The sequence below is a fragment of the Zonotrichia albicollis genome, chromosome 6, assembly GCF_047830755.1.
Source record: "Zonotrichia albicollis isolate bZonAlb1 chromosome 6, bZonAlb1.hap1, whole genome shotgun sequence".
Lineage (NCBI taxonomy): Eukaryota > Metazoa > Chordata > Aves > Passeriformes > Passerellidae > Zonotrichia > Zonotrichia albicollis.
Genome location: NC_133824.1, coordinates 56190666 through 56203321, shown reverse-complemented (window position 1 = coordinate 56203321; position 12656 = coordinate 56190666). Strand labels below are relative to the sequence as shown.

The window sequence follows — 12656 nt, the reverse complement described above, 5'->3', positions numbered from 1 at the left end:
TCAGCCTTGCTCTGCAGACTCTGAGTGCTTGCAGATGTCAGCTCTTTGCTCAGTGCCAAACTGTTCTTGCAGAAGAGCTCATTCCTTTGATGGTAGGATTTGCCATCTAAAAGCTAACACAAGATTTTTTTGACAATGAAGTGTGGTTTCTCCCTTATGGAATTTTTGTTTGCATCTCTAAGTATGCAATATGCAGCTCTTCAAACTCTTGTAATGAATATTTTGTGTAGATCCTGTCTGAATTACATCCAACGCCTGTCTCCACAATTGTGCTCAAAGTTTGCTGGCAAGTTTGAGAATTAAAGATGTACATTGCTAATGACATGAATTATCTGGCTTTCAAATATAAGCCCACAAAACTGCAGCAAGAGTATCCAGTTGAGTATGTCATGCAGATTGCCATTTTATTATCAGCCTCTGATAAGAATCTGTTTTGAAATTTCTGTGTATATCAATATTACTAATTGATTTTTTATATATATATACTAATTATACTATATTCTATATTAAACTATATAATATATATACTATATATACAATATACTATATATACTATATATATAATATATATACTGTACATACTATATTATACTATAATTATACTATATACTATTACGTATATATATTAATTGATATTATATAGGGCATGAAAACTCAGTGTAAAAGATTACCCTTTATACTGTGACTCTTCACATAATTTATTAGCTGGTTTTGATAATTTTAATATTATTTACTAATTTGACATGTCTGCTCAATTTAAATGCACTTCAAAGACTAGGGAAATAATATTTAATATAAAGATAAAAGAACCATGTACAGTGGTTGTTCCAGTGATTCTTGCATTTTCAGACATTTGATCTAGTTTGTTCAGTGCTGTTTTTCTTTAACCTTGGTGAGCTTCTGATTGGGGTGAAATGTGTCTAAATCTAAAACAAGGATTTTCAAGAGTTCACTTCTTCAGCTTTTCCACTTCTTACTTTGATTTCTTGTTTTCTTTTTTATGATTGTATTCAGAAAACCGTAAAACCAAATGTCTCTCTTCTCACTTCCTTACAAAACGTTATATAGGCATTTAAGGTATATGTGCAAATATTTTATAGTGTGCTAGCAAGAGATCAATGGTTTTTCCCTTCTCCTCTTGCAGAAAACAAATGCAATGTTGCTGTCAGCAAGGCTACCTATTATTCATCTTGATTTAGTCAAAAATAAACTTTTTTATTACAACAATTTAGAATTTCTTCACTGCTCAGTGAACTCATCTCATGGAAATTCAAATGGGTACTATTGGCAGTTGTTTTTATCAGGTAGTGAGGCAGAACAGAGGATCAGAGTATAAAGTACCTTTCCCTTGGGGGGAAAAAAAATAGGCACATACACAAATGCTCTAAATTAGCCATTACCATTCAGAGAAGAGATACTGAAAGTGTCAGCTGGTCAGAGCTGAGCAGAGCAGTGAGATCCTTTGGGAAAGGCATTGAGAGCAGGTTGGTAAATATTATGATGCTGTTGTATAAATTCATGCTGTTCTGGTGTCTGGAATCCCCTGTGTGCCTCTGGCCTGCCCATCTCCCACATGAGGGACCTCATGGAGAACCTCAGGGCAAGAGGGGATGTGGTAGAGCACAACCCCTGCAGGTTGTGAGGACTTGGATTCCAAGAGGCATCTGCAGGCGCATTTGGAATTTCATATTCCAATTAAATCCCACTATTTCTTCCTAATTACCCAAGAGTAGCGTGTGCCTACTCTTTTAGAATGCAGCCTAAATAATTTCATGTTTAACACCAGAAGGTGTTTGTTGTGTCATAAACTACAAAGGCATTTTGGTTTCTTATTAAAAGAATGGCAAAGGGGGTGCTTCAGCCAGCATTTTGGATGTTTAAGTGCTCATAGGGACAGAGCTGCAGAAGGACACAGTGGGAAGAAGGAAAAAGTGGGACTTTTCTGTTCTGCACCCTGTTCCTTCTTCTGTTTCCCTGTGGAAATGGGCAGGGTGAGCTTGGATGCTGAAGTTGGGAATGGGTATAGATAAAATTAATTTGTTTCTCTGATTCTCATGAGTAAAATAACACATTTGATTTTGGTTTTTCACCCAGAGTTTTCTGAATTCACAATTAGCTATTATCATTCACCAGCTTACCATCTATCTCCAATGTAATTTCTTGTTTGAAGTATGCATCTTGTTTCTAATTGCCTTGGTTTTCTGTGGGACATTCTTCCTGTGTGTTCAGAATAAAGCTTCCTTTTATTCAATCTGTTTAAAAGCGGTTTCTTTTGTTTCATCTCAACTTCTTATGAGCTGAAATCCTGATTCCACTAAATCCACAATTCTGCCTAAATTAATTTTTTTTTAATCTATCATTTTAAAAGCCTTAGTTATTACATAGAATTCTAATGACATGCAACAAAGAATTAGTTTTTTAGAAGTACTGGTTTTTCAGAAGTATTTGGAGAGATGGCTTTCTCCTTTCTGAGTTTTCAAAGACCATTGCTTAATGGCTGCCAGATAATTAATTTTACATTGGGCCATGTACTCTTTACAAATGGTGTCCGTGTTAATAAAAAATTGTGGCATACAATGACCTTGCTGTTCTGTGAGTTGTTTCCCTTAAATCTCTTGGTCATAGAAATGTTTGCTGCATTTGTGGTTCTGCACCCCACAAGCTGGCTGTTATCTCAACAATTTACAGAACAACTTAGATTTCTTTTCAGAGCTATGAAAATATTAATAAAGGGATAGTCACCATTTTTGCACAGTGTATTCCAAAGATGAATGTTGTATTATTGAAGTATGAAGGCTTTGAGGAAGTAATGAAAGAGAATTCTTACAATAAGAAAATTGTTTCCATCTTGTAAGCAAGTTTAAATTGGGGCCCTTTCTTGTAATGAGACGTGAAAGTAGCTATAGTGAAAGACCCTACAATGGAATGTCTCCTGTAATTCCATCCCATCTTTTTTTGAAGAGCATCTTTATTTAAAGAAAATGAAGATAAAAATTTCAGCATTCTTGCTTAAAAATAAATCCTGTGTTAAGTATACCTTTTAGAAATTATAGGTTTGAAATCCTTTATGTGCTTTTGCACAAAGGAAAACTATCCTGATTTTATGACTCTTGACCAATGGATTCTTATCTTCACTATGTGTTTTTTTTGCTGTATATTTTCACCATAGAGTTCTAATTTTCAATTCAATATTTTAGACAAAGCACAAACAATACAAATTCTAGAGTTAAAATTTCTTACAAATGCTTTTGGAGGCATTAATTTCTTACAAAGGCCTTTCTCAGGTGAAGGCTAAAGGAGAAATGAACTTAGTCATTTCTTCACAACATAGCCTAACCTAGGTGTTGAACTCAGAAAATTCTCAGAAGATACTCTCTTAACATTTTAGAAAAATTCATTAAATCTTTTGAAAATTGTAGGCATTTTTTTTTGTCCAGAAAGAAGATATTAAGTTTACATGTGTATTTTTCTGGCTTAGCAGTAGCTTGGAAATAGGGCCAGGAGAGTTGAAGCATCAGAGATGATGTATCCTTCCATCCCTCATCTCTAGTTACAGAAGAATAAATAAAGTGCAAAGGAAATGAGCAGTGGACATTTGACTCTTCCCTTTTTTTGGCAATAGAAGATTGATAACCTTTAATTTTCTGTAAAATCTTTAGTATTGAGGATTTCAGAAGAATGATAAATGCTAGGGAAAAGGCAAAATCTTATAATATCCTTGTTTTATAGAGAGGGGGGAAAAAGGCTCAATAAGCTAACTGAGCTTGTGGCTTTGCCATAAAGCATGAAATAGATGCAGCAATCCTGAGAAACAGAGATGCTGATGTTGAAGGCAGGTCACAGAAATTTCATAAACAAATTGATTTGCCTGTAAGAAAAGAATGGTGCTGCTGTTGTGGCTGTTCTTGAAATAAACGTTAATAATCCACCTGGATGATAGTTGGATCAAGGAATTCTGTCCTTTTCAGTATGCCTGTTCTTTTTATCTTTTCATCTTTGATCGTGCACTCATTTGGTGTGTATTGTACAGCAAATAGAGCTTGGGGAGATGGATGACTTCAGTCAGATTTCATGGTGACAGTGGCATTCCTGAGCAGGGCAGCTCATTTGTTTACATATACATGTATGTGTGCATAAGAAACTAAATTGTTTTCTTTTGCTGGAGTCCCTTTCTTGTGCTTCTCATTTCCAGCTACAAGGGAAATAGTCAAAATAGGACAACTTTGGGCTTTTTGTCTTGCCTCTGCCCCCTTTGGTACTTTGGAATGATGTGTTTGTGACTCCTTTCTCCTGCTGGGCAGGGTCCTTCTCTGCCAGTTTTGTTTGGTGTCTGGGCAGTATTTACTGTAACATTAAAGCAAAAGCAGGCTCTGTTTGATGTGCTTGAATGGGGATTTTTGGAAAGCAGTGTGTGTATGAAAGCAATATTCTTTGCAAATGAGTCACAATTTTATTTGAGTTTAACAGAGCATGAGCATTTCCATGCTCCCTTCCCATTGTGAACACACAAGTGTTCCAAAGGATGAGCTCCTGTGAGGGCACATAAAACCCAGGAAAACTTAGTACTGGGAGATTCTTAAGGATTTTTCATCTGGATGAAAAGAGTTTTGTACCTTGGCAGGAAATCAATGCTTTCTCATTCTTATTAGGCCTGTAGCACCATCAGCTATAGACATCTCTACTCCAGGGAAAACTTCATTTGAAGTTCCCATCCCTGCAGCCATATTGCTGCTAAGAACTCTTGGGATTCTCATGCAGATGAAGTTCCCTCAGTCCTCCTTGTGCTAGCAGTGCTGGGATGTCTCATGAAGGGCAGATTCTTGTGTTCAGATTTGTTGCTGACTCTTTAAATTTTATCAGCTTGGATAAAACTGACCTCTGTTTACAAAATATTACTGTGGTTTAGCTGCTCTGCCAGTGCTCAATCTTTTGACATTTCCAGCATCTGTGTATCTGCAGAAATGCTAAATAGTGATTTACATTGTCAGAGTCCTAGAACAACATAGCAGACTTATCCTCTCTACTGTGTACTTTGGAAAAACACACATCTGGTACCCTGTGAGGTCTTTATTTATACCTGAAGTGCTGAGAAGGTAATAGACTAATTTTGGCAATTGCTGGAGTAGGAGTGATCTTGTGTACACACATGGGCCTGTTGCAAAGGCATGCTCATTACAGAGAACACTGACACAGGAAAGCTCAGGGCAATTAGAAGTAGGAAGAGGAGGGAGAGATTATGGAGAGGGTGTCTCTTTTCAAAGAACGCCTAATTCAGCCTCAGCTGCTGTGGAATGCCTCCTTGGAGGATGGCTTGATCCTTTTTGTGTCTGACCCAGCAGCCTGAGCACCATGAGACCAAAGCAGCAAAGAATCAGCCTGTGGTACAGCTTCCTTAAAGATGAAGGGAGAACAGGCAGCCTTTCAAGAACCCTGCATTCTGAATATGTAAGGCCTCTGAAAACTGGCAAGAAGCTGCAGTGAATTACTAAGCAGAGCTAGGGACCAGCATAAACTAACAAGTATAAATACAAGCATGAATTTATCAGCTGAAGCCAGGCACATATGAGAGTGTGTGTGTTTCTTGCTAAAAGCAGATAGTGAGAGGCTGATATATTGCTTTAATGCTATTTAAGAGAAAATACTTGCAATCCATATCATTTTGCTGTCAAATGTATTTGAAAAATGGAAAACATGTTGGATATATGTTCTGCAAATAGTTATCAACAGTGCTCCAGAAGTATTTGGTTTGGTGGATTCTTTAGAATTCACTATTCAAATCTTACATGTCTTGAATGATCTTGAAATTGGCTGTTGTTCTTGGCTGTGGCAGAGTGAGAGCATTGCAGAGGTTAATTGCAGCCTGTCAGAGCCTGTGATGCTGCTGTTCTCAATGGAGAGACTCTTCCAAAGGGCTTCGTTTAGGCTGCAAAAATGAGTATTTGCTCGTGTTTTAGAGGCACTGCCTCCCTGTGATCTGTAGAAGGCCACACTTAGTCTCTAGTCCTTCGAACACCTTGATGCACTGGTAAAAAGCTTAAGCAAATCCCAGTTCCATGAAAGCACAGCTTTTACCTCTCAGCATATGGATATCAGCCTGATGATTGCAGCTGCATAAGGCTCCAAAGAAGGGTTCCAAATTCTGATTTTTTTAACGTCAGTTATCTGTTGGGTGGTTTTAAGATAATTCATTACATTCTTTTGGCTCCACTGAAGAAAACTGTAAAGGCACCGGTGCAAAAGTGTAAAATATTGAGACTTTCTTTGTGCAATCCTATATGAGGGAAGCTCCTTGTAATTGCAGGAAGAAGCAGAAAGCTTTGGGGTCAGGTAGCTCATCACCTCTAACTGGTGCTCTACAAGAACAAAAAGGCAGCAGGAGAGTGAAGTGCAGGAACTGTGGCAGATTTGGCTCTGGGCAGCAGCTGGAGTTGCTGGATGAAAGCAAAATGTGGCCTGTTTGTCTGGGAGCCCCTTTGAGGCTCCATGGTAGGATTGGTGCTGTACAAATGTGAAATGTTACTCCATGCTATTAGAGCAAGAGTCAGTTCAACATGAATTAGAGCAAGCAGTTGTGACAGCTGAACTGTGTAGTTAAAGGGCAGCCTGGTAGGGCCCCTCTTGTGTTACTTAGCTTGTATTTATGATCATTGCTGCTGCTGATGGACAGTGATGTAAAGGTTAATCTTCACAGCAGATATTCTTCCCTGATAATCTTCTTCATAGCTTTTTGTCACAGCCCTACTTTGCCTCCTCACCCATTCTTTTTTTTTTTTCTGTTTTTAACCCTAAATACTCTCCTGTTGCCATGCTCATACTGGATTTCTGAACAGGAGCAAGCCCATAGCTGACTCCCATGCCAAGCCCCCAGCACTCAGCCACTGCAGCATCCTGCTTCTCCCATTGCTTTCCAAATGCCACATCAGCTCACTGCAAAGCTCACAAAAAGAAAAACATAAAATGTGAAAAATGCATGTATTTTATGATTGGCTTTTTGCAAGTATTAAAATGAATATTATATGTGTTACATTAGAAAGTTATGCTGTATTAATTCTCTTAAGTAGTGTGTTAAATATAGTTTTAGGTTATAAAAAATGTTAAAGTAGAAACTATGCTATGTAAGATACTTTTTTAAAGAAAGGACTTGCACTGAGATAGCAGCCACAGAACACCTGAATCTTTCAGAGAAAGAGAATTTATTGCTCCCTTATCAGAAGAAATGAACTTCTTCCTGCCTTGAAGGCGCTGTCAGGGTTCAGAGGAAGAAGTTGAGGGTGGTCAGACAGAATCCTGTGTTTGAATGGAATTTATGCATCATTTATGAGGTGTATGAATATGCAACATGTTACTGTTTTTAATGGTTAATCCTTTGTTAACGTGGGTCCTTTTTCAGCCTCGTGCTCCCCAGAAAAGGTACCCGGACCATCCATAACTCTTTGTCTCTATTGTCTCATATTGTCCTAATTCAAATTGTCCAAATTATTATTAGTCTAATGTATTACTATTTTTATAACCATTTTATTACTATTAAACTTTTAAAATTTTAAAAACAAGTGATTGGCATTTTTCACATAAAACATAAAAAAAAATAAAACATAAATCATAAAATATAAAACATAAATAAATCTTGTAAATTGTTGTAAATGCATCTTGTAAATAGTTTTTTTTTTTCCTTTTCCCCTCCCCGCTTAGAGCACGATGAGTGTGGCAGTGGGCAGCACAGGTGTGATGAGAATGCAATCTGCACCAACACCATCAGGGGCCACAGCTGCACCTGCAAGCCCGGCTACGTGGGCAACGGGACCGTGTGCCGAGGTGAGTGCGTGCCCGTGGGACACCACGCACCTGCCAGTTGGTTATTTGCCGTATATCACACTGCTGCCACTCACCTGCGCTCTGGGAACTGAGCAGGGCTGCGCTTTGCAGTGCTGTGCTGTCAGACGTTTCTGGCCAATGATGGGAGATGGTTTGTGCATGAGTTCTTAGGAAAAAGGAAATATTTTTGGAATGGAAGAGGAAAAGAACTTTATATTTGTCATTTGAGCCAGTATGCAGCTTTTGAGTGGTGTTCGTGTTTTATAAAATCTGGATGCTATGTGCTGTCACCTTTGGCTTTTAAGTTTTAATGAGATGCATTTTAAATTAGGATAATTGTATTTTATGCTAGCATCATGTGGCTGTTATTTGACTAGTTGCATCAGAATCATGAATTTTTTCAACATATAAATCTTTAAATGTGTATTTTGAAGATTTCTTAGTTTTGTAAACAAGAAATAATGATAGCCAGCCATGCTTTTTGTGAAGTATTCATTTATGGCACGTCCTTTATTTAGGATTGGTTTCATGTTTTTCTTTCGGTAGAGAGAGAAGCAAATATCTCATGAAAGGACAAAGGAGGGCTGGATTAATGAGGACTCTGTCTTGAAGTACTACTGAGTTGTAACTCATGCATTTATCAATTATATTTGTCTCAGAAAAAGCTAGTTTTTATCTTTTCTGGGTTTTCATACTTCCTGAACAGAATTACAGTAATAGACAACTAAATTTTAATATTTTTAATGACAACAATTGAAACTGAGGTATGTACTGGATAAAATGTTCTGTACAATTTTGGGCACAAGAGGCTGAATATTATTTTTTCAGACTCTTGTAAATGGGCCAAACAATTCCTTAAAGGACAGTGAACTTTGATGTTATTGCTGTTTCAAGCTGAAGTCCTTCACCAAGATTGTCCTCTCAGCTGCTGAATTAGCAACCATCAGAATGGTTTTGATATGACTTTTATCTGGGTACTTTCCATGAATGCCAGAACATCCCTGCACTTAAAACTAAAATGGTTAGTGTAGGATTGAATAAAGAATAGAAAAATGTACTGGAAGTGTTGGGCAAGTTAAAAAACCTTGGCCTGTCTGTATTGAAGATCAACAGGTGATACCAGGGAGAAACTCACTGTACTCCTGGTTTACAGTGAATATGAACTGCAGCACAGACAACCTGAGTTTCAGGGAAGCCTGGGTACTGAACAGCCTGACTGTATTATTATTATTATTATTATTATTATTATTATTATTATTATTATTATTATTATTATTATTATTACATTATTATATTAATTATGTTTCTTAGAAATTGGGATGTTTGGATTAGTTCATAAAATCTATGTTTTCACACTGGTTTTCTTCATTTGCATACCTTCAATGTGCCAAAAACTCAAAGTGAAACTCCTACTGCACATTTATTAATCCAGTAATGTTGTAGTAATGAAATGGCACTAGAGCAATGGGATAATGTTTTTACTCTCAAAGTTCTATTGAAACCTGAGCTACTAAAATATATATTTTTGTATATAGAAATATTGCATATTGCATATGTATATATGTTTAGTATGCCTTGAATTGCACATTCAAGTGTAGTTACAGTTGCCTTTTTGAGATAGCTATGCATGGAAATACAGGGATTTGTGTTCTTACATTCTGACTAGGAAGCATAAATTGGGAAGACAACTGGAGATTATAGAAAGGGGTTTGCAGCCTAATAATTACTGAAGTCACTAAGGACAAGAATAATCCAGCACTTCATGGAATAGGCATTACTGCTACCGAGTTACTATTAGAATCATCTGCATTTTCGTGAATTATAAACCACACAATGTGAAGTACTGGGTTTGATTTTCTGAGCCTGTGGTTCTGTGGTTCTATGAGGTTTTCACAAGTTGGATGCTAATTGAAGAAATGTTCCCATTTTGCCCATGAGAGCAGAGAAACCACTTCTGCCTCTTTTTTACTGAGCTCACCAGTGATATGTCATCCCTCACCTGCCACAGGGTTTCCTTGCACAAATGCTGGCACAGGGAGAAAGGTGTGAGCATGTCAGGACAGCTGTAAACTGCTGTTGGCTTGTAGTATTTTAGGGCTTTATCTTCAGGCAACACAGATTGGAAAAACATAGATAAAAGTCAAGGTGATATGTTTGCTGTAATACCACCTGAAGATAAGATAAATGTTTCTATTCTCCTTGAGACATCTGCAAGTGCTTTATAAATGTTTACATGTTGGAGATGTGCACACACACAAGACAGTGGTTCCAACTACTGCTGAAATAATAGATCTCTGTGGTTCAGTAGGAAATCTGATTAATAACAAAAATGATGGTTTTATGATGAGAGAAAAGGACTGACTTTGTGCATGATTTTGCATTCCATTTCAACAATTTATTTTAGCAGTGTTATAAAAAGTAAAATCAGACTAATGATGCTCTTTGGATTGAGTGAATAAGACGCTGATAGTCTTTATAAAAAAAACAGGATACTGTTATATTTGTTTTAGAAAAGAATACATATGTAGTTGAATTAAATTGTATTGTAGGCTACTGGCAAATACAACTCAATTACTCTGGCAGGAATTTGTGTTGTTTGCCATTTTTGTGAAAAGCACAGAGAAATAAAAAGGAGCAGAAATAATATGGACATGAATATAATGATTGCTGGGATTTATGGGAAAAGAAAAAAAACCCCAACAAACCAAAGAAACCCCAAATATTTAAGAGGAAATAGAATATATAAAAACTCCCAAACCTGTATAATCAGAGAGTCACACATCTTGACTAGCAAAAGATCTTGTGCATAAGGAACTGCATTACTGTAAATGGAGGACACTGGGCTGTTTAATTAAAGACCAAATTGTGTCAAAGATGGGGAAATGGTCAAGGAGGATGGTGCAGAAAGGGCACAGACCAAGACCTGAAGGGGTTTCAGCATTAAAAGAGACACTGCCATAGTTTAAATGACACTGAAAATAGAAAGAGAGAAGTGGAGATGAATGCAATAAAAACTCTACAAACACAGAGTTATTTATATTTAGTCAGTGAGACAATAAACTAGAGACAAATAAGATTTCCTATGGATACTTTCAATTTCACTTGAAGAAGCAAGCTTTAGCATCTCAGGCAGAAGTGAAATTTGGGTAATAGCTGAGAGCAGAATGAAGCTGAGATGAGCTAAAATGACAAGGCAGGACAATGCTGTGCCATCACCATCAGTAAACTGGACAGAGCAATGGACCCAGAATCAGGTAGATTAAATACCAGGATTTCTTTAGAAAATGGTAAGTAAAGCAGAGATCCATTCTGGAAGAAATTACAGCATAAAAAGCAGAGGACAGAGGTATAACTACTTGAAAAGAGAGAGATTCTGATTCTACAGATTTGTTAAATGGCTCTTTTCTGTGAAGGAAACTTGGGAAAAAATAAAAAGAAGAGTGATTTGGGACATAGAAAATGTTATAGGTGGGTGGTGGAAGACATGTCATGCCCTTTGACTTGAATTCTCTGAATGAAGTATAGAATTCATGCGTGGGGGTAGAATAAGGACAATTGGAGCAATTTCACTGAACTTCAGGATAGGATGTAATAGTGCAGCATTAAGGCTGCATGTCAAGTGGAAGGGGAAAGTGATAAAAATTGGTTTAGCAACTGAGTGCTCCAGTTAAAAAAGAATTGTGGTGGGCAAATGGTGCCTACCTGGTACAGCATGGTGCTTTGAACTATACTTGTCAGGATGGACCTTGGGGGAGTCAGTGCTTTGTGGCAGCAGGGAGAGGAAAGAAGTTTCAGTTTCCAGTTTGGGGTTCCTGGAACAACCAGGTTTGTGAATAACTCTTCACCCATGGATAGGACTGTGTGTGTGAACATAAAACACTGGCACCTATAAAATGAGTAAAACTCACTGTCATGGCCTCAGCTGAAGAGCCAGGGCTAGTGAATACAGATATAAATACCATTTTTAGACCTTAGAGGCTCTTGTTCTGTGTTTTGTTGCAGTGTTTCTCTGTGTAATCTTGACAGGGCTTGAATCTGGGAGGCTGGAAAATCTATCAGGGGAAAATGTCATTCTCTGCTTTTTGTCCTGCTAAGTTCCAGTTCTGCTTGGCAGCCTTGCACCACATGCTGTGGCAGTGCCATGTTGAAGTAATGTGTCCATTTGTGTAAAACACAGAGGACTTTGTGCCCCACAGTCTCCTGCGGCTCAGTGAGAGGGCAGGCAGGGAACACTTGCTGTGGGATGTGCATCCTACAGCTTAGCAGAGTTTAGTGCAGAGCTTGTGCCCTGTGCCACAGACTGAAGCCAGACAAAAGAACCAAGGAAGCATCATAAGGTTTCTTAAAGTAATTGATAGCATTTGGGATGAAATGCCTTAAATAAGCCCCCACCCATCATACTTTACCAGGAACAATGTGCAAGTTGCCACCCAGGTTTTGTTGCAATTAGTTGTTTTCCTTTGTACAAGGAGATTTAGATTTAGATTTAGAACCACAGATTTAGTTGGTATACATACCTTGTCCTGACTCTTGGTATTTTGTTGAAAATGTTAGTTTTAAAGCATAAATTCTACCCACGGACATCTTTATATACTGTCAGAAAGATAGAAGTGGCCTTGAACATATTCAGATGCTAAAGAGATGTTCCTCAGAAACATGGACGAGGTATGTTTGCTAATCTTTCTCGTGGAGAATGAACAGAAGCCTAGCACTTAATCAAGTGCAAATAATGTTCACTGTACTTTCATATTTTACATGTACAATCTGTCTAACAGGTATATTTAGTGTGCTATTAACATCTCATTTAGTGGTTTCTACTGAGGTGCAGATTTATTGGAATGATT

At 37.6% G+C, this 12656-nt stretch overlaps 1 protein-coding gene across 8 annotated transcripts in view; it reads left to right on the top strand.

Moving 5' to 3' along the window:
* NELL1 (neural EGFL like 1) overlaps positions 1 to 12656 on the top strand; it is a 273376-nt gene that overhangs the window by 159179 nt on the left and 101541 nt on the right. For 6 of the 8 annotated variants that reach the window (XM_074543909.1, XM_074543905.1, XM_074543907.1 and 3 more), the window contains one exon: positions 7690 to 7812. The exons of the other annotated variants lie outside the window; for them this stretch is intronic. In XM_074543909.1, the coding sequence (XP_074400010.1) occupies positions 7690 to 7812 (123 nt within the window). The remainder of the gene's footprint in view (positions 1 to 7689; positions 7813 to 12656) is intronic. 8 annotated transcript variants of the gene reach the window in all.